Source organism: Mustela nivalis (genome assembly GCF_964662115.1).
Source record: "Mustela nivalis genome assembly, chromosome: 10".
Classification (NCBI taxonomy): Eukaryota; Metazoa; Chordata; class Mammalia; order Carnivora; family Mustelidae; genus Mustela; species Mustela nivalis.
In genome coordinates, this window is record NC_139029.1 from 49,801,213 (window position 1) to 49,827,757 (window position 26,545).

At 35.7% G+C, this 26,545-nt stretch overlaps 1 protein-coding gene across 1 annotated transcript in view; it reads left to right on the plus strand.

Annotated features, from left to right (window-relative positions):
* The window catches only part of ALG6 (ALG6 alpha-1,3-glucosyltransferase), a 62,685-nt gene that overhangs the window by 20,506 nt on the left and 15,634 nt on the right, over positions 1 to 26,545 (plus strand). The window contains exons 4-12 of the mRNA XM_082687873.1: positions 8,966 to 9,055; positions 10,308 to 10,396; positions 12,944 to 13,026; positions 13,677 to 13,741; positions 18,892 to 19,077; positions 19,656 to 19,791; positions 21,806 to 21,891; positions 23,251 to 23,335; positions 26,424 to 26,494. Coding sequence (XP_082543999.1) covers positions 8,966 to 9,055; positions 10,308 to 10,396; positions 12,944 to 13,026; positions 13,677 to 13,741; positions 18,892 to 19,077; positions 19,656 to 19,791; positions 21,806 to 21,891; positions 23,251 to 23,335; positions 26,424 to 26,494 — 891 coding nt within the window. The remainder of the gene's footprint in view (positions 1 to 8,965; positions 9,056 to 10,307; positions 10,397 to 12,943; positions 13,027 to 13,676; positions 13,742 to 18,891; positions 19,078 to 19,655; positions 19,792 to 21,805; positions 21,892 to 23,250; positions 23,336 to 26,423; positions 26,495 to 26,545) is intronic.

The window sequence follows — 26,545 nt, forward strand, 5'->3', positions numbered from 1 at the left end:
TTTTTAAATTGAAATATGATTGACATAAAAAATCCTGTTAGTTTTGCATGTATATCTTAGTGGTTTAATATTTTTATACTTTTTGAAATGATTCCCATGATAAGTCTAGTCACCATCTGTCACCATACAAACCTACTAGAATATTATTGACTATATTCCCTGTGTTCCCTAAATATATCCCCATGATTTACTTATTTTACTTTTTTTTTTTAAAGGTTTTTTTTTTTGTTTTGTTTTGTTTTTTAAAGATTTTTTTTTTTTTTTTTTTATTTGACAGAGAGAAATCACAAGTAGATGGAGAGGTAGGCAGAGAGAGGAGAGAGGGAAGCAGGCTCCCTGCCGAGCAGAGAGCCCGATGCGGGACTCGATCCCAGGACCCTGAGTTCATGACCTGAGCCGAAGGCAGTGGCTTAACCCACTGAGCCACCCAGGCGCCCCTTATTTTACTTTTTTGATTTACTTATTTTATAAGTAGTTTGTACCTCTTAATCCCCTTCACCTATTTTGTCCACCCCACAACCCCTTCCTACTCTGATAACCAACAGTTTGTTTCCTGTTTATATGAATCTGTTTTTGGTTTTTGTTCATGTATTATCTAGATTCTATACCTAGTGAAATCACATAGTATTTGTCTTTCTCTTACTTATTTCACTCAGCATAATACCCTCCATGTTTTTGCAAATGGCAAGAATTTGTGTGTTTTTTTGTGGCTGAGTAATATTCCATTGTATATATTCAGTTGACCCCCCCCCCTTTTTTAGAGTTTTATTTATTTAAGTGATCTTTACACCCAACATGGGGCTTGAACTCAGAACCCTTAGACCAGGAGTTGGATGCTCTACCAACTGAGCCAGCCAGGCATCCTATTTAGTTGACAACACAGGTTTGAATGAACTACAGAAGTCTACTTATATTTGGATTTTTAAAATAAATATAGTACAGTACTATCAATCTGTTTTCCCTTATGATTTTAATAACATTTTCTTTTCTCTAACTTACTTTACTGGAAGAATATATATAATACATAAAATATGCAAAGTATGTGTTAATCAACTGTTTATGTTATTGGTAGGGCCTCCAGTCAACAGGCTATTAGTAATTAAGTTTTGGATGTCAGAAGTTATACATAGATTTTCAACTGTGTTGGGTCGAGGCCCCAAACTTCTGTATTGTTCAAGAGTTACTTGTATGCCACATCTTTATCCGTTTTTCTAGCAATGGATACTTAGGTTGGTTTAATAGCTTGGCTATTGTAAATAATACTATAATGAACTTAGGGATGCATATATCTCTTCAAATTGGTGTTTCATTTTTGTTTGGATAAATACCTAGAACTAGGATTTTATACTAGTTCTATTTTTAACTTTTTTTTTTAAGATTTTATTTATTTATTTGACAGAGAGAGATCACAAGTAGGCAGAGAGGCAGGCAGAGAGAGAGGAGGAAGCAGGCTCCCTGCTGAGCAGAGAGCCCGATGTGGGACTCGATCCCAGGACCCTGAGATCATGACCTGAGCCGAAGGCAGCGGCTGAACCCACTGAGCCACCCAGGCGCCCCTATTTTTAACTTTTTGAGGAACCTTAATGCTATTTTCCACAGTGGCTGCACCAAGTTATATTCCCAGCAGTTGATGGATTCCCTTTTCTCCATGTCCTTACCAAAACTTGTTTCTTATCTTTTTAATGTTAGCCAGTACGAGCAGTGTGATGAGATGATATCTCATTGTGTTTTGATTTGCATCTTTCTGATTACTAGTGATGTTGAGCATCTTTTCATGTGCCTGTTGGTCATCTGAGTGTCTTCTTTGGAAAAGTGGCTGTTTATGTCCTCTGCCCATTATTTATTTATTTATTTATTTATTTGACAGACAGATCACAAGTAGGCAGAGAAACAGGCAGAGAGAGAGGAGGAAGCAGGCTCCCTGCTGAGCAGAGAGCCTGATGTAGGGCTCCATCCCAGGACCCTGGGATCATGATCTGAGCTGAAGGCAGAGGCTTAACCCACTGAGCCACCCAGGCGCCCCCTCTGCCCATTTTTTAATTGGGTTGTTTGTTTTTTGATATTACGTTGTGTAAGTTTTTTATATATTTTGGATATTACTCACTTATTGGATATATGATTTACAAATAGCTTCTCCTGTTCAGTTGGTTGCCTTTTTGTTTTGTTTTTAATTTCCTTCATTGTGCAAAAGCTTTTAGTTTGATGTAATCCTGTTTCTTTATTTTAGCTTTTGTTGTCCTTGCCTTAGGGGACTGGTCCAAAAATACAGTACTAAGATCCATGTCAAAGAACTTACTGCTTATGTTTTCTTCTGGTGGTGTTGAGGTGTCAGGTCTTACATTCAAGGTTTTAACACATTTTGAATTTTTGTGTATGGTGTAGGATATTGGTCCAATTTCATTCTTTTGCATGTAGCTGTCCAGTTTTCCCGACACCATTTATTGTAGAGATTGTCATTTCCTCATTGTATATTCTTACATCCTTTGTCATTGATTAATGGACCATACATCCATAGGTTTATTTCTGGGGTTTCTATTCTGTTCCATTGATCTTTGTGTCTGCTTCATTCTAGTACCATACTGTTTTGATTGTTATAGCTTTGGTAGCTTGAAATCAGGGAGTGTGATACCTCCAGCCTTGTCCTTTCTCAAGATTGCTTTGACTATTTGGGATCTTTTGTGGTTCCATAAGCGGTTTAGGCTTCTTTGTTCTTGGTTACTGCTTATCTATATTTCATTTATGAGAGTTTCATGCACGAACTTTATGTTAAACTCCCTATTAATAGGTTGGTAGGCTGAACTGTAGTCAGAGAGCACTTAAAATAGTGACCAGATAAATATTTGGCACTACTCTTTATTGTACTATTTTGAGCATCTTTCATATCCTCATGCGGTGATTTATGAGACTGACGCATTGCCCACTGCACTAAGAAGGCTATTCATATAGTGATTTAACTGATCAGTATTACTGTTCCAATTATTAGTACATTCTTAATTGTGTTTTTCTCTTGTTTGATTGATAGAGTAAGGTAATATTTGCTGAGGGAAACCAGCTCATTGCTTTTGAGTTTTGTAATTCTTTTTTGTTCCTTTGTAAAAGTTACATGGAAAAGATAATTGTATTTTTGGCTATTCTCTGGTAGGTACTTCTCAACAAAGATTTTGTTGCAAAAGTAACTGATATTTAGTATTGAAAAATTAGAGAAAGTGATAAATTACAGCATTTGGCTTGATGTTAGTGGAGAAAACATCGATTCTAGGAGTGAGAATATAATCTCAATTCAAAATGGAGGGTGGGTTATTCTAATATATGTATCTCATTTTTCAATTTTTTGTACCAGATGTTTCCTACTTTGGCCCAGATAATCAAGAGTTGGCAATATGTATACATTTTCATTCTTTTTCTTTGTTAAAAATCAGAAATGTATACCTGAGATGTAATTATGTGATTCAGTATTAACTATGATCTGTGAGTCTTAAATATTATGAAATATCTGAGGTAATCGTGGTGGTAAATTTTATGGTGTTGAAATCTTTATTAAGCAGTGTGTAGCATGAGAATCCTAAATGGTAGGCTCTGAAACGGAGACATATGGTATAAAGAACTATGATTTATCATTAGTCGATCGTGGAAAGTTCATAAGAAATCTAAGAAATACGATTTAGTATAATAAATGTCAGAAATTTTCTCTTTATGAGTAGATAGACTAGAAAAGCCAAAAATGTACACCTGGCAATTCTAAGAGAAACTGATCTGTTTCAGATTCATGTTTGAATGGTGTGATTTCTTGATTTATTTTACTTCAGTTTTTAAAGAGTGAAGTCTTTCTCTTTTTACCTAGAGAGTAAGCTGTAGTATAATTAGTCAAAACTCTCTCCAAGTGACATAGTTGTTTAAAATATGGTATCAGGATTGGTCGTGTTAATTTAGTTTTGATAATTCTAAATTAAAAGAAAACTTCTATTATTTATTCATTGTCTATTATTGTAAGAAGGAAAATAGAACTTATTTCTTTAATCTTATGATATATTTTATAATGAAAATTCCTTATGTGTACAGTCAGGAGCACTTTTGGCATCAAGTAATAGGAAACTTGAGTAATAGTAGCTTAGGCAGTAAACTAATTCAGTTATCTCAAGAAGTAGGTCATTGGAATGCTGGTTAAGTGGCCCAGTAATAACAATCCAGGACTCAGTCTTTTCCATTCTTTTCTCTCTGCCATTCTTTCTTCTTGGCATGTTGGCTTTTCATCCTGAGTATACTCACTCCATGGTCAGTAGATGACCGCTCAGGCTACAAGCATTGTAACTTTATACAACCATGTTCAAGGCAAGAATAATAGGAATACCTTTTTTCTACCTTTCTTGTTGTCAAGGAGCAAAATCTTTCCCACATTTAAAGCAATCATTATTTAAAAAGAAATGGTTGGCTCAGAGTTTTATAAATCAAGAGAATTGGAGGCATGGCTGTTTATTTCAGCATTGTTTATAGTTATGAGAAACCTGAAATACTCTAAAATATCTCTTCATAGGGGAATGATTAAATAAAGTATATTGTCCCTGTGTACATGTTTTTTCTAGGTACATTCTTAGTAGTGGAATCTCTGAAGTAGTTTTAATGGATACCAATATCAGAATATCCACATACATTTATCAACACTTAATAATACCAGACTTTTAAAATTTCCATTTCCTTGAGTACTTGTGACATTGAACATCTTTTAATATATTTCCCGACCAACATATTTCTTTTCCAATTTGCATATTCATATCTTTTTTCCTTGTTTATGTTGGGTTGCTGATCTTTTTTATGATAATTCATGTGATTTTTAAATAAAGTTAAAATAGTCCCCCATTACCCGTGGGGCATAAGCTCCAATACTCCCAGGGGATTCCTGAAACTATGGATAACACCAAACCCTATAGGCTATGTTTTTTCCTATATGTTTGTACCAATGATAACATTTAATTGATAAATAAGCAGAGTAAAAGATAAATAATAACTAAAATAGAATATTTATAACAGTGTAGTATAATAGAAGTTACATGAATGTGTTTCTCTCTCTCAAAATACCTTATTGGTTTGTACTCACTTTTCTTCTTGTGATGATGTGAGATGATAAAATGTCTATGTGATGAGATGAAGTGAGGTGAATGACTTAGGCATTGTGATACAGTATTAAGCTACTGACTCCTGAGGTTACATCAGGACAACCTGCTTGCAGACTGCTGTTGACCACGGGTAACTGAAATCATAGAAAGTGAATTGTGGATAAGGAAAGACCACTGTGTATTTTCTTTGATGTGTTAACAAATGAACACAAATGGTAATTACTTAAACATGTATTTCTTCTTTTTTGGGAGATTTTATTTGTTTATTTATCAGAGAGAGAGAGAAAGAGTGCACACATGCATAAGCAGGAGGAGGGGCAGAGGGAGAAGCAGCCTCCCTGCTGAGCAAGGAGCTCGTTAGGGGACTCGATTCTAGAACCCTGGGATCATGACCTGAGCTAAAGGCAGAGACTTAAGTGACTGAGCTACCCAGGTGTCCCTAAACATGTATTTTTTTTATCACACAGATATTTTTTAGGTCAAAAGTCTAGGCATGTCTTAGCTGGATAATCTGCTCAGGGCCTCAGAAGGCTGCATGCTATCCACTTGTTAGCCGGAGCTCTAGTCTTCTCAGAGGTTCAATTGCGGAAGCAACCATTTACAAGGTACCCCTGGCTGTTGGCAGAATGAATTTTCTTGCATCTGTAAGACTTGGGGCTTCATTTTCTTGTTAGAAGCTACTCTCAGCTCCTGAGTTTACCTGCAGTTTTTTGCCATGTGGCTTCTCCAGTATGGTCACTTACTAAAACATGACAGCTTGCCTCTTCAAAGCCAGTGGAAGGAGTCTCCCTAGCATACTTGCAAACAAGATGGAATCGTACGTACACGTAAAACATAAGTTCAAGAGTGACCTCTGTCACCTTTGCCATATTCTCTTGGTTACAAGCAAGTCATAGGTTATGCCCACACTCAAGGGGAGGGGATTGTACATGCTCAGGGGTCTGAACAACAGGAGATGGGGTCATGGTGATGACCTTAAAGTCTGTCTCTATAACAGCATTCTATGTTTTAGTAATTTTTCATTTGTTTGTGTATGTATGTGAACTTTTCTTGTGTCTTTTTTCTTTTAAAAAATTTACATTTTGTTGTACAGAAGTTCTTTGAACTATTGTTAAAACTCTTCTGTGAGTTTGAAACTATATCACTTTAAAATATTTTTTTAATAAGATTTGACAGAGAGAGATCACAAGTAGGCAGAGAGGCAGGCAGAGAGAGAGAGGAGGGGAAACAGGCTCCCTGCTGAGCAGAGAGCCCAATGTGGGGCTGGATCCCAGGACCCTGAGACCATGATGTGAGCCGAAAGCAGAGGATTTACTCACTGAACCGTCCAGGTGTCCTAAAATATATTTTTTTAAAAGCAAAAATACCCATGACTGTGGGTTGTATATTAGAAAAAATTATATCTTGAAGTTAATGATAACACTCGAGTATAATTTCATAATTCATATGGCAGCTAGATTTTTTCTGACAAAACATCTGCTGAGATTATGTGGGAATATGTTGGGAAAATACATTTCAGCATATTGATAGCATTTATACAATTTGTCAGATATTTTCAAAATACATAAAGCAGAAGAATTAACTAGTTGCTTTGTTTTTACTGGTAGATTTTGCAGCTTTACTTGAAACATTTTTTTTATTTTTAAAATATTTTATTTATTTATTTGAGAGAGAGAGGAATGCAAGAGAGCGAGAGCAGGGAGAAGGGTAGAGGGAGGGGAAGAACCACACTCCCCGCTGAGCAGGGAGCCTGACAAGGGGCTGCATACCAGGACCCCCGATCATGGTCTGAGCCAAAGGCAGACACTTAACTGACTGAGCCACCCAGGCACCCTATGTAAAACATTTTAAAGCTACTTTTTCCATGAGGGTTGTTATCCCTGTCATTCTTTCTTCCCAGTTCAACTAGTGACTTTATTGTTAGTATATATCTTTGCTGTCAGTGCCTCTTTTACTTATCTCCAGAATAGCTAAAGGTTAAAGTAAACAAAAAATAGCTTTTGTCTTTAAAAAAATTTTTAATTTATTTTTATCTTCTTTAAAAGATTTTATTTATTTATTTGACAGAGAAAGAGATCACAAGTAGACAGAGAGGAAGGCAGAGAGTGGGTGGGGGAAGCAGGATCCCTGCTGAGCAGAGAGACTGAGGCGGGGCTTGATCCTAGGACTCTGAGATCATGACCTGAGCCGAAGGCAGAGGCTTACCCCACTGAACCACCCACATGCCCCCAAATAGCTTTTGTCTTATAAGAAACAGAAAACCAAATGAAATTATATTGGTCAGAGTGGTTTTCCATTGCTAGATCCATTCTAGTAATTTTGTGGCTAATAGGCAATTAGAACTACTGTTGTGTATTTGCCGTGTGTCAGGCAACGATTTAACAGCTTTATGTATTTAACCCAGTCCTTCAACAGCTCTGTAAGGTTGATGCAATAAAACTTAATGCCCCTGTGCCTGCTAATAAGGTGAATTTGGAAATAACACAATTGGTGCCTATCTTCAGAGGACACCAGAGAATTGAGTCCTCTGGTCTTGGCTCTTGGCCTGGCCCAGTTTCCCAGATTCAGGCTATCAAAAGGGGCTCCAACTAACCTGGGGAATTCTCGGATTCACTGTCTCCTGGCTTCATGTTCCAGCCAGATATAGGATGTAGGGTGGTTCACATGGATGTTGTTCCTGGAGTGGACAATTGCCACCAGATGGTACATACTGTAATAGACCAGTCTCTTATAGCATGGCTTGATCATTTTATTACCTCCCATTCCTTCCATAAAAACCTACAATTTATATGACTCAACAAAGCAGACCTTCTGAAGATGAACAATAGTTTATTTAATGAGATTGAGTGTTAATTTAAAAGAAAATTAAATTTTCTTCCTCTCCCAAATAAAGAGATTGTGACACCAAAAAATCGTGACCCATTTGAAACAGGTTATGAGCATTCATAATTTGTGGGTTATATAGTTTGCTCTCCATTACTGTAGATTATTCTTAGGACTGAGAAAGTAAGTTGGATAGAAGAAGCATCTTAGTTATAAAGGATATATAATTAAGGAATATATTTCTGTAAGCTTAGTTTTCATTTCTTCAGTCATAGTTGTTGTATATCATGCCTTCCCATTCTGGCCAACTGCAGGAGTCTTAATTTATAGATGTTAGACCCAGTTGTCTTCCCAGTTCACAGAACCTTGCATATAGTAAGCTCTCATAAATTGGTTAAATTGTTTTGAATGTCTTATTGAAAGTCTGCCTGTTCTGGGGTGCCTAGCTCTCTCAGTGGGTAGAGGATGTGACTCTTGATCCTGGGGTTGTGAGTTTGAGCCCCATCTTGGGTATAGAGATTACTTAAAAATCCTAAAAAAAAACCCCAAAGAACACCTCTACCTGTTCCATTAGATATTTCTCTCTCTGTTGTTTTTTGTTTTTTTTTTTTTTTTTTGGTATTTCTCTTTTTATAAATCAAATCTGTGTGTTCTTTGTTACTGATAATTTTATTTTCTTAAATTGTGATTTTTATATTGTTTCTCTAATTTGTTAGATTATCAGAAGTGAATTATCTGTTTTTGTTGCATATTTTTTTGTTGTATATATGTTAATCATCAATTTATTCTATTAATAGAGAGACAGTAAGTTCCAGTTTCTTTGGAGCAATCTTGGTTTACATGTCTTATTATGGCTTAATTATTAATAACTTCCTCTTTTACTCTCAAGAGTGTCTTGGTTTAGACAATAAATTATTTACTTGCTCTTTTGACCTTGCATAACATATTTTTTCATTTTAATTATATTAGATGTTAAATTTTAAGTCTATTTCTTGAATATTGATTAATGGAATATTGCTTTTTTTTTCCAGGTATTTTAACAGTAGTGATAACAATTTACAGTATTGGGGATTGGATTATCCTCCTCTTACGGCCTATCATAGTCTTTTATGTGCATATGTGTAAGTCTTTCTTACTTTTTTTTTTAATTTTTGGGGGGGTGTGCAAGTGAGGGAGGGACATAGGAAGAGGGAGAGAGATTCCTACAAGGCTCCAGCTGGAGCCTGATATGGGACTCAACCCCATGACCCTGAAATTGTAAGGTGAGCCAAAATCAGGAGTTGGTTGCCTAACCAACTGAGCCACTCAGGTGCCCCAGTTTTTTTCTTTAATTACATATTTATGCCCTTAGCAGGTTTAGTAAGGAACAGTGTAATCTGGCTTGGCTGAATAGAGAGAACAGATTGTTCGTATCTACTTTTGTATTGTGGTTTATAAAGCATTATACCTGGGGTGCCTGGGTGGCTCATTCAGTTGGGTGTCTGCCTTTAGCTCAGGTTATGATGCTTGGGTCCTGGCATTGAGTCCCACATCGGGCTCCTCCCTCTGCCTGCTTCTTCCCCTGGTTGTGCTCTCTCATTCCTTCTGTCAAATAGATAAATAAAAATCTTAAAAAATAAATAAATAAATAAGGCACTATACCTTTGCAGTTGGGTTGTAAGTAAGTTAACCATCAAAGTTTAAACATTTCCATAATTTCTTTGGAGGACAGGCTAGAAAGAAATGTAAAAATCTATCTTTGTTTTGAAGATAAGATTCTACCAATTATACATGGACACTGACAAATATATCTAATATGGTTAGTTGTGTATAGCAAAGCTTTTTTTTCTGGAATAGACTATTTATATTTTGTAAAAATTAGCTTCCTGGCTTAAAAATAAGTTTTAAAGTTCATGATTATCAGTTATATTTTGCAGTGTTCAGAGTAATGTAATATGGTTGAAAACTTATCTTTAGTACTATGTTCAGTTTTATGCAAGGATTTGTAATTAGTAGCTATTTATTATTTCCAGCTGTTATAACTGAATTATAAACGTGATCCTTTAGTAGTAACCAAAGGATAAATCAAATAAGTAAATGAATGAATGAATGAAATGAAATGTGACACATCAGATTGTTTTCACACTGAAATTGTGAAGGTAAGGCTTTTTATGACATGTTACATGGTTTTGTTGGAAGACAAGTGAGGTAGACCCTGTCTTATAGTTTTAGTCAGTTTCACATGATGAAATAAAAAAAATAAAGCTTAAGCCTTGTCTTTCTCACTTTGTAAGAGCAATGGCCACTTCTTGAGATAAATTAATATGTCCTCAGTGTCGTTATTGCTAAGAATGATAAGTAATACTGTATATGTATATATGCTTTGATTTTCAGCGCCAAGTTCATTAATCCAGACTGGATTGCTCTCCATTCATCACGTGGATATGAAAGTCAGGCACATAAGCTTTTTATGCGCACCACAGGTAAAAGAGCAATAAGGTCTTGGTTTTCTAAATCAGATTTTGATTTTTTTAAAAAATTTGGGCAAACTGATATAAAGTCCTGTTATTGTTCTTACTGACTTTTAATATTGTATGGCTATATGTATACATATATATGTATAATACATGACCAAATGTTTATGTAAGCTAAAGATAAAAGAATAGAATGGTTTCTTTCTGTGTACTTTCCCTTCCTATTATCTCAATTCTTTCAATACCCAAATGAGGTAAATACTATTATTATCCTTACTTTAATCTGAGGAGGTGGAGGCACAGTTGAGTGATGCTAATAGTTTACCTGAGGTCAGATAGACATATACTGAAGTTTTAGTTGTTTAGCTGCTGCTTTAATACCTTAATTCCACATCCCTTTCGCGTTTTTCTTAAAGTTAACCTTCTGGTTATAACCCATACATTGTACTGCTGTGCATTTTTTTTTTTTTTTTTTTTGGTATTGCTGTGCATTTTTGCTAAATTAAACAGTCCATTCAGCAAATGTTTATTGAACATCTATTGTGTGGGTGTTCTAAGATTTTGAAAGTAAAATGATTAGATTTCTTTAAAAACTTTTTTGTTTCAATCTTACTTATTTAAGTAAGCTCTGTGCCTAATGTGGGGCTCAAACTCACCATCCTGAGATCAAGAATTGTGTGCTTCTGTGACTGAGCCAGCCCAGTCCCCCCGATTTCTTAATTTTTTAAAGATTTATTTATTTATTTCAGAGAGAGAAAGTGTGAGCAGGGGAAGAAGCAGAGGGAGAGGGAGAGAGAATCTCAAGCAAACTCCCAGCTGATCGTGGAGCCTGATGCAGGGCTCCATCTCAGGACCCTGAGATCATGACCTGAGCTGAAATCAAGAGTTGGACTCTCTTCTTTTTTTTAAGATTTTATTTATTTATTTGAGAGAGTGAGAGAGAGCAGGAGAGTGGGGTAAGTGGCAGAGGAAAAGCAGACTCCCTGCTGAGCAGGGAATCCAATGCGCGGCTCAGTCTCTAGACCCCCGGATCATGACTTGAGCCAAAGGTAGATGCTCAACCAACTGAGCCATCCAGGTCTGCCCCTGCCCCCAATTTTTTAAAAAGGTTTGCATGACTTCGATGTTAATGCTCCTCTCCACCTTTTCCTTAATTAGTCTAAATTTACTCAGAGTTTGTTCTCTTTATCATTCATCCAGTCATGGAATCCCCAGACCCAAGAGATCATCTTCCTGTCATTCCCTCTGCCATACCACTCTCCTTTCCTTCTTAGTGTGTTAATCCTTTCTGAACTGCATATTCATTGGAAGATTATTTAACTTCTGAACCAATACCTGTATCTGCAGGGAACTCACAACCTTTAGAAACAGTCTGTTCTATTTTCAGAGAATCCTAGTCATTAAACATTTCTTTCATTTTTTTTAATTTTCTTTTTTAAAGATTTATTTATTTTGAAAGAGAGTATGCATGAGCGGGAGGGGCAAAAAAGAGAGGGAGAAAGAATCCCATGCAGACTCCATGCCCAGCATGGAGCCCAACTTAGGGCTTGATCTCATGACCTCAAGACCACGACCCAGCTGGAAACCAAGAGTCAGTCGCCCAACTGACCGAGCCACCTATGCACCCCTAAACATTTCCTTCTTACCTTATACCTCCACTCATCACTTTAGGTTCTCTTTCCTTGGGCTACGTAGAAGAAGACATTTGAAGTCACCTCTTCTCCAGGTTAAATATTCTTAGATACATTAACTATTTTTCAGATTGACCAGCTTGTTGAATGTGATTATGGCTTGAGGCCTCTGGTTTTACTCCTTTGAATATATTCCATTTTGTCATTGTCATCTTAAATGTGGCCTCTACAGCTAAAAAGGATTGCGTGCATCTAAAACTGACAGTTTACTGTCATTTACATTATTCTGGACACTATAGTTAGTGTGGAACAAAAAAAAAATAGGCTCTTTGGATAGCTATGGTGTACTGTTGAAGAACTTAATGTATTTGATATTCTTTGTTCTAAAAGGACTGAACATCCCAAGTTATGAATTGTATTTTTTTATTTTAAACTTTTTTTCAGTTTCCTCCTTGCCTCGGTCTGTCAAGCTCTTTATATGCATTAATTAGCAAATTTATGAAGTTTTTATAAATATTAACATTTAAAAAGAATTCATAGGTGATTTGCCAGATTTCATACCAGATAATTTGGGATATACAGATCCTAAAAAATGCTGTTTTCCTTTTCTTTGAGTATATTTAATTTTTAAGTCTCAGAGCAAAGAGGAATCAATTTTGAATACATCTAATTGATTTAATGTGTGAATTTGTTAGAGAAAATTAAGAAACTCTTAATCATAATTGTAGCACCATAGTAATTGAAATTAGGCATAGGTGAAGGGACTGGACTTTCCGGCTGGATGTAAAGGCCTTGTCCAGAGTGGGTGAGAGAGCCTTCTGTTAACAGAATTCCCACTCGAGGTTGGAGCGGGGAGGACAGCACTTAATAGGTTGTTGTAAATCCAAACAGACTCATGTTTAAAATGATTTACTTGTTTTTTCAGTGTTAATTGCTGATTTGCTGATTTATATACCTGCAGTGATTTTATACTGTTGTTGTTTAAAAGAAATCTCAACCAAGAAAAAGGTAAGTTTTAAAGCAACCTGAAGTATCATCTCTGAAATATTTTATTGACTTAACTATTAAAGTATAGAGCATATAGAAGCCATGCTTTGGGCAATAGACTATTGTAGAGCAGTGATTCTTTTGTCAATTAATTTTCATTTAGAAAACATCAACTTGCCTTAGACTAATAATTTTAATGTTCTACTCTAGTAATAAGATGCATTGAATTTAAGAAATTATGTACTGCTGAATTACATAGCATGCTGAATTTATTATGGCTTTACTGGTAAATGAATTTTGAATTGGTTTTGAGAATGACTAAATGGGAAGGCATTTTGATATGTCATTGTATATTCTCTTATTCCCATTTAACTGATATTCCTTTGGATCATTTTATACTGGTCAATCATTAGATTAACTTCTTTGATCTGTGTACCTAAAAGTGCTTTCTCTGACAAATACCTTTTAGTGACTTTTTATTTCCTTTTTACTGAAGTATTCTGTGTCAACTCCATGAAAACTTTAGTATTTAGAAAATTGTTTTGTAAAAAGGAATATTTTGATAAATAGAAGGTGAGAGGGGAAATTTGCTCTGTTAAATCAAACAGCAGTTTTACCCTGTTTGATTCGAGTAACACTACTTTGCTTTTTCACAATATTTTTCTTTACAGATTGCTAATGTATTATGCATATTGCTGTATCCAGGCCTTATTCTTATCGACTATGGACATTTTCAGTATCCTTTACTAATTTAGAAATGAAGTCAGCTGTGTATTTTGAAATCTGGGCTTAGTGTGTATAATGTTAAGTAACATAGTAATGTCTTATTTGCTAGGGCACTTGCTTATATGAACTATTTTTCACAACAATATAAAAGAATCTCTTCATCAGGCTTTTACTTTAAGGGTAAAGTACAGATTTATTGGAAGTAGAATTGCTGTTTTACATCCTTTAGCTTGGGAACAAAATGTGGGTCATGGATTAGCTCTTCTAAAGAGTTGGAAAAAGAGTGCCAAGTATGGTTATGCTCTCCTAATTAAAAAGAGGTATCACAATCTTCTCTCTTTTGTAAATGTTATCTGACACTGATAAAAGGAAAACAATCAGTTTCCAGTTTGAAACCAAGATGTTTCTTTTACAGATGGTGGTAACTGCAAGCTTTGGGGAACTAAAATTGAATAATTATAATCTATGTGGATTTTATGTGTGTAGCTTTTTTTTTTTTTTTTTTAATTTTATTTATTTATTTGACAGAGAGAGATCACAAGTAGGCAGAGAGGCAGGCAGAGAGGGGGGGGAAGCAGGCTCCCTGAGCAGGGAGCCCGATGTGAGGCTCGATCCCAGGCCCCTGAGATCGTGACTGAGCTGAAGGCAGAGGCTTAACCCACTGAGCCATGCAGGCACCTCTGTGTGTAACTTTTTGAAGGAACATTCTTAGAGGAAATCATAGAGGAAAGTTGATAAAATCTGGACATGGCTCTCCAGTTTGTCTTCTCTTGTGTTAACTGTTACTGTCTGTCCCCATCTGTCCCCAAAGGAAAAAAAAAAGACATAACCCACAGCAACAAATTTAATATGTGTATTTGTCAAAGGACTTAGAAAAGATTTAAATCAGAGTTTTTATTTTGTCCACTTTCCAAGTTGACTTTTTTGTTTGTTTGTTTTGCATGTTGGGATCATGGCCATCTGGTACTCTGGTAATATCAGGAACACTGATATAAAGAAAAAAGTTGTTTACAAGATTTTTAAAACTATATTTATTTTGAAATATAACAGTCACATAGAAGAGCACACAAAATGTAATTGTATGGCTCAGTGCATTGACATACTATTATCTGTTTTAAAACAACAACAACAACAAAACATTGCTTGTATAAATCTACACTTGTACAACTCCCAAGTACTTTTCTCTTCCTTTTCCAAAGATAGCCACATACTAACTGCTAATCTTATAGTTTGTTTTCTTCCTTTTCTGGATTTTATATAAGAGAGACAACATATTAGGTATTCCTTTGTGTTGGTATTTTTGCTCTATACTCCATTGAATGAACACACATAATTCTATTACTGAGAGCCATTTGGATTGTTTCCAGGATTTGGCTATGATGAGTATGCTGCTATGAACATTCTTGTACATGTCTCTTTGTACCCATTACATACATTTTTAAAATTTTTTTTTCTTTTGGAGCCTAACACAGGGTTGAACTCACAACCCTGAGATCAAGACCTGAGTTGATATAAAGGATCAGATGCTTAACTGACAGAGCCGCCTAGGTGCCCTAAATATATATCTATATATGTATATAGATTTTTTAAGATTTTATTTATTTATTTGACAGACAGAGATCACAAGTAGGCAGAGAGGCAGGCAGTGAAAGAAGAAAGCAGGCTCCCTGCTGAGCAGAGAGCCCGATGCGGGGCTCAATCCTAGGACCCCGGGATCATGACCTGAGCTGAAGGCACCCACTGAGCCACCCAGGCACCTCCTAAATATATTTTTTATGAATAGAATTGCTGCGTTATAGGGTGTGCACATGTTTATTTATTTATTTTTTTTTTAAGAGAGGGAGCCAGGTGAGGAGGGGCAGAGGGGGAGAGAGAGAGAGAATCTTAATCAGGCTCTGCGCCCAGTGTGGAGCCTGACGCAGGGCTTGATCTCACAACCCTGAGATCATGACCTGAGCTGAAATCTAGAACCAGACATTTAACTGACTGATTCACTCAGGTGCCCCAGGTGTGCACGTTTAATTTCAGATATTCTCAAATTATTTTCAAGCATGTTATACCAGTCACACTGCCATTAGAAACAAGGTAGGATTTCCAGATGCTCATCTTCACCAACTGTCAGTCATTTTCATTTTAACCCTTCTGGTGAATTTGTAGTGGATTTCCTCTGTGTTTAAAATCAAAGTCTTCAAGCTTTTGGGATTTTTGTCATTTTGTGGGGACACATTTTTTTAACCACTGTGTACTTTCTTCATTTGTTACACAGGGATAATAATTACCCTTTGTATGTTTTTTAAAAATGTTTACTTATTGATTTATTTAAGTAATCTCTGTGCCCAATGTGGGGCTTGAACTCACAGTCCTGAGATCAAGAATCAATTTTCTTTTGACTGAACCAGCCAGGTGCCCCACTTTGTATGCTTTTTTTTTTTTTTTTTTTAAAGACTTTATTTATTTGAGAGAGAGACCACAAGCAGGGGAAGGGGCAGATGGAGAGGGAGAAGCAGACTCCCCACAGAGAAGGGAGCCCGTTTCGGGGCTTGATTCCAGGACCCCGGGATCATAACCTGAGCCGAAGGCAGACACTTAACTAAATGAGCCACCCAGGTGCCCCTGTATGCTTGTTTTGAGAATTAAGTGAAATATTATACATAAAGAAAATAGTACCTGGGAGATACTAAGCTCTATATGAGTTATTTATTGCTATTATTATCTTTTGTTACTGCTGCTGCTGTTACTATTTTTTTACCTTTTGGGCTCTGAAATTTAACAGTGATTTGTTTAGGCATGGGTTTGCAACAGTTGTTTTGGATACTCTGTGAGTCATTCTTTTTGAAGATTCATGTTCTTCAGTTCTGGGAAATTCTGTATTTTCTTCAATGATTTTCTCACTTTACTCTTTCTTGAGTTTATTAGACAGATGTTAGAGTTTTCACCTCTTTTTTTTTTAAGATTTAAAATAAGATTTACTCATTTATCAGTGTGTGCATTTGAGTGGGGGGAGAGGCAGAGGGAGAATCTAGAGAAACCAGAGAATCCTAAGCAGATCCTCCACTGAGCATGGAGCTTTTTGTGGGGCTTGATCTCCAACCCTGAGATCACCACCTGAGTCAGAATCAAGCATCTGCCACTCAACTGTTAGAGCCATCCAGGCACCCCTTCACCTCCGTCTTGAGCATCTCTTTTTTGTAATTTTTTAATTTTATCTTTTTTATTTTAAAGATTTTATTTATTTATTTGACAGAGAAATCACAAGTAGATGGAGAGGCAGGCAGAGAAAGAGAGAGGGAAGCAGGCTCCCCGCTGAGCAGAGAGCCCGATGCGGGACTCGATCCCAGGACCCTGAGATCATGACCTGAGCCGAAGGCAGCGGCTTAACCCACTGAGCCACCCAGGCGCCCCCTTGAGCATCTCTTTATCTTTTGTTTTATGGTTTAGATTATCATGACTTTATCTCTAATACATCTATTAAATCTCATTTTTTAATTAATCCTATCTTAAATTTAAATTTACTCTTTTTCTACTATTCCCTGAATTATTTCCATTCTTCTAAGGTCAGTTTTTTTCCCCTTTTCATTTTGGGTTTTTTTTTCTTGTTACAGGTTTTTCTAAAATGTCTGTTTGATCCTAATGTATCTATTCTTATTTAAGAATAAGGCAGAAGAAAGGGGGACCTGGGTGGCTCAGGTTGAGCCTCTGCCTTCGGCTCAGGTCATGGTCTCAGGGTCCTGGGATCGAGTTCCGCATCGGGCTCTCTGCTTGGCGGGGAGCCTGCTTCCTCCTCTCTCTCTCTGCCTGCCTCTTTGCCTGCTTGTGATTTCTGTCAAATAAATAATAATAAAAAAAAAAAAACCTTAAAAAAAAAAAAAGAATAAGGCAGAAGAAAAAGTAGCATGTGAGTTCTCTGTGTATTTGGCCCACTGTAGGGTAAGTGGGCAGGGAGCTGGCCAGAACATTTAGGCTCCGTAAGTGTCAGAATGTGGAGATTTTAATTTACACTTAAAGTGCTGGTGTTCGCTTCTACACTATCTGTCCTGGATAGTTAATTCCATGTTTTTGGAGAAATATTCCTTCTTCTGTTGCCTGGGGGGTAAATATTTGGTTCCTAAATAACCTCTGCATAGGAGCAAGGTGGGGTAGGAGTAAGGAAAATGCCTCCATGTAGGCATTTTCATTTAATCCTCCTGTTTTCTTTTCAACATGTTACTCAAGCACTCTAACCTACTTGGTGTTTCTTGAGTTCTCTAGGGGCTTGCAGAGTGCATTGGCTCCTTGCTTGCTCAGCCTTTCTCTGCATTTTCTAAGCTCTGGCTTCTTCTGTCCTATTTTATTTATGCTCCGTGTCCTCTGTCTTCTGAAAATGTGTTGAAATCTTCATCTGTTGTAACTCATCTTCCTGCTCTCTTTACAGCTGTGAATATTTACTTTTAAAAATTCCCCATCTGGGTGCCTGGGTTGTTCAGTTGGTTACATGTCTGCTTTTGGGATTGAGCCCCACATTGGGTTCCCTGCTCTGTGGGGCGCCTGTTTCTCCCTCTGCCTTTGCCTGCTATTCCCTCTGCTTGTGCTCTCTCCTGCTGTCTCCCTCTGTCAAATAAATAAAATCTTTTAAAAAATTAAAAATAAAGAAATAAAATTCCCTGTCACTTTAGGGGGATCTCAGGAAGGAGTGGAGGTAAATGTGAGAGGTCAGCTCAACCATTTTGAACTGCAAAGTCTAACTGTGATGTTGTTTTACTATAATAAGGTTATCAGTTTCAATCAAAGACATATATGAATTTATAATATTGATTATAGAAGAAAGTATGGGGATATCAGTAAGGTTGTGTGTGTATGTTTTACTTTGGAGCATTGTTTTATTCTCTAGATTTTGGTATGTTATTATAGTAATATTCTGAGATAGTCTAACAGAAAGCTATGTGTTAACTGTTTAGTGATGTTTTAAATCTAAGCAAATCAGTTGCTCTGTTTAGCAGTCAATTTGATGTATTTGAGGCCATTATGCAATTTCATATTAGTTTATCATCTCAATACTTCCAATTTCTGTTTACAAATAGCCTTCATTATATATTATTTTAAAATCACATATGAAATATGCTCTATAAAATACAAGATTTATTTCTTTTAATTATTGAGTTAATTTCCTTGACATAAGAACATATATAATTCTGTGAGTCTTGGCTTTGCTTTGTGGGGTGTTCTTGGAGTATCTTGTGACTGGGACCTCCTAGGCTCACTGGCATTTTGCTTAGCTATAAATTATAAACAGATGGAACTTTACCACTCCTTGCCATTTTTTTGCTTTTTGCTTGGCAAGTGTTTTAAAAAAGGCCTGAAAGGAGAGGGGTGAGTGGCTTTTAAACAACAGAATTTTAAAAAGTACTTCAGAGAATCTGTTTGGCATACTTACCAGGAAGAAGGTGGTCTTTCATTTTTGCCTTCAGGTGATTTCTTAATAATGTGTTGACTGTGGAGTGAGTTGGAAGAGAGATTAAGTCCTGTTCTCTAATTTTATTTTAAATCTTCCTAACAAGAGGAATATTTTGATCAATGTACATTTACCAGAGGTAATGTGGATTGGTTTGTTAGAGCATTGCTATAGGATTTCATCCATTTAGAGCATATTACATTTTATACTTAATAGAAATACATCCCAATTTGACGTTTTTCTTCATGACTGCATTGGAAAAGCATGTAAGTTAAATGTTAATTAAGGTGGTGATAGTCTTTTTGTTGGAGAGCTATACATCTTATTAATTGTGAATTTCTTAACTCTGATTTGAGTAGACTCCCATGTTAATATTAGTAGCATAGATTTGTCATTACTATACATTTATATTTATTATCTTCAGTGAGACTGAGACTGATTTCTCAGAATTCTTAATCTCTCCCTGTCTTACTGGGTACCTTTGTTTTTGTTCTAGGTTTGTTTTGTTAATAAAGCTGTCTTGTACAGTTGTGGCTTCCTTCATTCTCTGCTGGCTGCCATTCTTTACAGAAAGGGAGCAAACAATGCAAGTTCTAAGAAGACTCTTCCCAGTTGATCGTGGATTATTTGAGGTATATTTAAGTACTTTCTCCTTACTCCTTTCTATTAACACTGTTTTGCTGTGACCTCTGGGGATTTCATATAGGAGACACACAGGAGTAGTAACTTCAGCTACTCTCCTTGCAATCATTCCTTGTCAGTTATTTGATCCAGTATATAACCTCTAGCTCAGCTGGCGTTTTCTAGTACATTAAATGAATAGATAATATTTATGCCATCATGAAATCCATAATTTAGTTATATATTTTTCTTTTTTTAAAAAAGATTTTATTTATTTTTTTGACAGAGAGAGATACAGCGAGAGAGGGAACACAAGCAGGGGGAGCGGGAGAGGGAGAACAGATTCCCCCCAGAGCAGGGAGCCCAATGTGGGGCTTGATCCCAAGACCCTGGCATTATGACCTGAGCCGAAGGCAGCACTTAATGATTGAGCTACCCAGGCACTCTTCAGTTATATATTTTTCTAATGAAATAAGATCCATAGTGAAAGACAGCATGAGTAGTTGCAGCTACAAAGTTAACAGCTCTGTAATTTTTTGGTTTATATTCTCTTTTTAGTCTTAGGAAATTATTTATTAAACTAAATCATGTTTGCTTCAGCAAGATCTCATAATTTCCTTATATAACCTTCATCCATAGTAATTTTTTAATGAAGATCTTTCATTTCATTTAATGCTAGCTTAATCACTCTTGTTAAACTTTTATTACGTGGATAATTTGATGATTTAGATTTGGTAATTAAATTAAACAAACCATTTTTCTGAAACGAAAAGGCCTTTTAATAAAGTTAGACAGAGACAACATATTTATAGATAATTTGCTTTTGATAAACATTTCTTTTAAAAAGAATTAGAAAAGCATATATATCTTTCTAATTTTTGAATATATAAATTGCTATCGATTATCTGTCTTTCACTGGATCTCTAGTAGGATGTTACAAGCATTTTGAAAGAGGCCAAGAAAGAGTTTGGTGTTGATGGAACAGGCATATGCGACTTAAATGTTGATGGGGATGCTGTCGCTCCTGATAGTGATAATCACAAATCGTCACTATTCTTGTCATCACTCTTACTTACTAGGTGCCACATAACTTCACATGTGATTTTATTTGATTCTCATAATAGGTCTGACTGAAGTATCATTTTGTAGATCAGAAAACTGAGGTCAGAGACTCACAGAGCTTGTACATGGCAGAGTTGTGGTGTGAATTTTGAAAACTGTGTTCTTCCTAATACTTCCTCTAACCTTAAAACCTATATAAAGAAAAGTTAATTCTCCATCTAAGCTTCTTGGTTCTCTGCCTTGCCTTCCATTTCAAAAATAGTATTTATCACAATAATTATAAAGATGTGTATCATACATGTTTGACAGTGTTGCTGGCCACCTCCATTCCCTGACTACCCTCAAAATCTGAAGAGCATTTTCTTTGATCGACAGGGGGAAGTGGGATGGTGCAGTTGTCAGTGATAGTTACTTTCTTGATGTTATGCTTACACAGCTGTGAGTTAAGCAGCTGTGTAGAGGGTGGGTTTCACAAGCAGAGTGCTGTAGTTACAAATTTAATTTTGAAAGCAATCCTACCACAACTGCTAATGTCTTTAAATGCCTTGATTTATTAGCAATTAACTCTTGTCATTGTGAGTTGTTAGTAGGTTATATTTGGGACAATTTTAGGTGTGTGATAAAATGGGTCCAAAAAATGTATGTTCTACAAATTAGGAAAAAAGATTTCCTAGAAAAAATGTTCAAAGATGAGTAACTTAAATATTTCGGGATAGTGTGCTGTTCTTTGAAAAATAAGAAATATTTCTTGGGAATGTCTGGATTTAGGTCAACTCTCATTGCAAAAAAACGAAAAATGTGTGTGTGTGTGTATTCCTGGAGAGTTTAAGCAACTCAGTTATAAAACAGTTGTGAACAAAAGTTTTATGTCTCAAAAGTTTATTTAGAAATCATGGGCTGTACTTTGATAGAGTTTAATATTTCTATTATATCAGAATGTAAAACTCACAAATCTCTTTTAAGGATAAAGTGGCCAATATTTGGTGCAGCGTCAGTATCTTTCTGAAGATCAAGGATATTTTGCCACGTCACATCCAGATAATAATCAGGTAAGAGATATAAAGTTCGAGTATGGTGTTGTAGAAGCTCTTCTCTAAAAGTATTATGGTAATATTTCATTTATCTGGTGTCATTAGGGAATGAGGTGTTCATTAGTGAATTTTCTATATAACATTACCTATCTCTTTATATACCAAAATTATTATTTGAAGTATGTGAAGTGATAATCTTCCTGGATTGTTACTTATTTCCCTCCTCCTTAAACAAAGTCTAATAAACATGATTAAACATTATCTTGAAGAGCCGTGATTTTCAGTGGTGTATCAATCAGGGTTCAACCAGAGAAGAAGAATGAGTAGGAGGGTGTGTGTGTGTGTGCGTGTGAATTTATTACAAGGAATTGACATATACCGTCAGGGGATCTGACTGAACAAACTGGAAGTCCACAAGGCAGGCATTTAGGAAAGAGTATCTAAGGGGGAGGAAGAGCAATTCAAACCCAGTTGCTGTTTGGAATCTCAATCTAGGGCAGACCTAAGCTCTCTTTTAAAAGCCTTTGAATTGATTAAGTCAGGCCATCCAAGAATCCCCCTTTTGATTAAGTTAAAATCAACTGAAGAGAAACTTTCATTACATCTGCCCAAAATCGCCTCAGCAGCTCCAAGATTAGTGTTTGAATAACTGGGAGAAGGTATCTGTGTGTGCATGCTGCATAATGGTGCTGCCTCCCTCTGTCCTCCAGTTCTGAGAATATCTCTTGTAGCCCACTCTATCTAGAAGCATATTCAGGGAACCCTAGTTCAGCTGAGCCAAGTTGACACACCACAAAGCCACCAACAGTTGGAAAATCAGTTATTGTGTTATAATTTGTCCTTAGGGCTTGCAAAAGCTGTTTGTTACCAAATGGCTCCCCATGGCTCTGCTCATTGAGTTCCTTTTCCTCCCTGCCCATAGGCCATCACTAGGAGAAGCTCTGGCAGCTACCCACTTCCTTTCTAACTTGTTCTCTCTGATTTACCATGGGCTGAAAATCAAATAGTTAACTTTTGTGAGAGGTTCTTTTGTGAGTAAATTTTATGAATGTTTGTGTTACAAATATATATTGTCTTTTTATGCCTGATAGTGTTTTCTTATTTTGAGTGTTTGCTGTCTTTGTGTATCTTTTCTATAAGTAATGTAACCATTATAATAGTTTTTCTGTATTATATAATTACGTATAAAAGTGTGTAAATATTTCAATGAATGGATTTTATTTAAATATTTGGTGTTAAGTTCACATTTAATAAATAAAAAAACCTTTAATTTGAAATAAACAAGTAACGTGATCCTTATATTAAACGATATTTCCTTGCTTTAATTACATAGCTCTATAAAGAAAACTAATGTCTTATTTTTATTCTTTTTTTTAGCTTTTGTTTTACATTTTTGAGCCTGCTTCCTGCATGTATAAAATTAACACTTAAGCCCTCTCCCAGAGGATTCAGATTTACTCTGGTAAGTTTCTCATTACTTTAAATACTTAATTCTTGCTGCATCTGATCTTTTAAAAATACAGGTAATTATTTTCTTCCTCTGAATGGGGTTTACTGGACTGGGAAATAAGGTATTCATTTATTTGGTGAACATTTATTGAGTGACATATGTTGGTGCTGTGTTTTATATTAGGCTGAATAATCAGAATCTTTCGGTTTAATTCAACAACTCTTTAATTTCTGCTTTGTATTAGGGAATACAGAGAAGAAAAGAGTGGGAATAGACATGTTTAAATAATTATGCTATTAAGTAGAAGGTAGTAAGTTCTTTTAGTTACACATTAAATGCTGTGATAGTGTAGAAAAGGGAAATACTACTTTGGGGCAGATTTTAGACAGCTTCTTAGAGTAAGTGGAATTGGAGCCAAATTTTGAAAGCTGGGCAAGATTTGGAATAGGAGGTTATGTAGCATTAGAGAATTCAAGGCAGGAGGAAGAGCTTGGATACAGTGGAGGAAAGGATAGGGAATGCTGGGAATAGCATACAGTGAAAATTGTGTGACGTGTGTGTGTGTGTGTGTGTGTGTGTGTGTGTGTGTGTGTATGTGTGTGTGTTTTGAGGTTAGGAAAGGATATAGTGGGAGATAAGAATTGAAAAGGCTCTAATTGGGTAAGACCTTGAATGCTGGCTTAAAAAAGTTGGGAGTTTGATTTGTGTGCCAGAAGAGCCAAAAAAGCTTTTTGAGGATAGGGGACAGATCTCTGTTTAAGGAAGATGACTTGTGTTAGTTTGAAGATGAATTGGTTATATTTCCTACACCTTTGGGTTTCTCTGAGTAGGCTCACAAATTCCTTCCTGGTTGTATTTCTGTGGTATTTGAAATTTGGTTCCTTTATGCCTTGGTCTCTAAAATGATACTCAAGAAAATTTAGTTTATTAAAACTCTTAATGGGCTTAATAAAGGGACATTTTAGAAATTAGGATTTCAATTTTGAGATGGGCACTTATTTATATTGCATTTCAGAAACAAGCCAGAACAGAGCAAAACAGTAAAATACTTCAGAAGTGCATATGGGTACCACAGTGCAAAACAATAGTTTCATGTTCCTCTTTTCTTTTTTATTACCTTTTTATTGACAATTTCTTGTTTCATTCTGAGAATGAACTCTGAGCATTCTACATCATCTGTTACTCTTCTATAGGACTTTTAGAATAGAAGGAATAATAATAATGCTCTGATGTTGTTAATAGCCCTAACTTGAAATATTTACAAGCTTACATATGATTATGTTATTTTTCTAGGAAATAGCATGCTAAATAAAGGTATTATTTCAAAGATAATCGAGTGGAATTTCAGAGTTTGAGTAACTGTAGCAGTGTTAGAGGTAATTACTTTTAGGATTATAAGCCAGAAAAAACTTTTTTTTCTCTTAATCTCCTAATTTTATTCTGTTTGCTGTTTTAGTATATAAGCCATTATCTTTAAAAAACTAAAAATGATTTATATTAATGATTTTTCTTATTAATGTTGATGTTTTGAATTCTTACTGAATGTTCCTGAGAACTTTGAAAACATTTCCCATTATATTATATATATATTATAATTATTTCTAAATGTTTTCCTTTCAATAAAGATTGAATTATTTCTCAATATAAGCCTAGAATTGAGGTAATTGATGGTATAATACTAATACATGTATAGCAGCAGAGTGATCATATTTAATCTATTCAAGTAGCATATGTTGAGTGCCCGCTAATGTGCCAGGTCCTTTTCCAAGTACTGGTGTGTAAGTGAATGACAGCTCATATCCCTTTTCTCTTAATTGGGGCCTTTCCTGCCAATGCTAGGAGAAGGACAGTAAACAGAATAGATTTGTTCATGAGAAAATATCTGGAAGTGATGGAGCTATGAAGAAAATAGTGTTATATGAAAGGAGTGCTGGTGGGGCAGTACTTTAGCTTGAACAGGGGAAGGCCTGTCTACGGAAGTGACATTTAGGCCTTGAGCTGAATGACTAGCCAGAAGGAACCATTCACTAAGAAGGTCTGTGCTCTGACTTGATAAAATGAAGTTTTTTCTTAAAGCAGGAACATGTTTGGCATGTTCAGCACAAAAAGGGACAGGTATGAAGTGGCTGGTGTGAAGTGCGTGAGGGAGATAGTAAGAAATAGACTGGAAGAGGAAGGCAGGACCCAGACAGGAGTTTGGATTTTATTCTCAGTGTTAATGGGAAGCTATCTGAGGATTTTAAACAGGGAAATTTACATGATCTGATATGGTGGCTGAGTACATAATGGACTGTAAGGAAGCAAGAGTGTTACCAATTAGGAGGTTATTGCAGTAGTCCAGGAGAAAGATGAGTGTGGCTTAGACCACTCCTTTCCCACTATTAGCAGGGGGGAATGGAGAGAAGTGGGTGGATATTGTAATTAGAAAGTGGTGTAGATAGGATTTGCTCTGGATTGCATGTGTGTAGATAGATGTTCAGTATGCAGATCATAAACTTCTGATAATAGACCTAAGTAATTTTAATTTTAAACCCCAAATAGCAAATGATGACTTCATAAAACATTTAATATATTTTATTGAATTGTACATTTAAAAAATGTACTAAAATAGATTTGTTTTTATTTTTTAATTATTATTTTTTAAATTTATTTTTTTTTCAGTGTTCCATAATTCATTATTCATGCACCATACCCAGTGCTCCATGCAATATGTGCCCTTCTTAATACCCACATTTGTTTCGTGAGGTGTTTTTGAACTTCTTGTCCTTTCAGTCCCTTTTAATTGTCAAAGATTCCAAGGGGGGAATGAAGGTCTGATTGTGTGTCTGAAGTATTTAGTAGTTTTGTTTATTAATAATTGAGTCTGAATGAAATTGTTTTAGATGGTTAAGTATAGCTTTATAATCATTATTTTTTCAAGCAATGTTTTTCTGTATTTGAATAAAATATTATGCATTAATGTTGTATAGATATTTTCCCTCTAGATAGAAACTACATTAAGCTTTAAAATTTTACTTCAGATGATTTTTATTTAGCTTCATAATTAAACTATTATAGTTTATAAGTTGTTATATCTCATTCTCCCCCCTTTTTCTTAAAGGTTAGCTGTGCACTGTCATTCTTTTTATTTTCTTTCCAAGTACATGAAAAGTCCATTCTCTTGGTATCATTGTAAGTAAAAATGTGTTTTATTTATTTATTACTGTGTGTATATTATATATA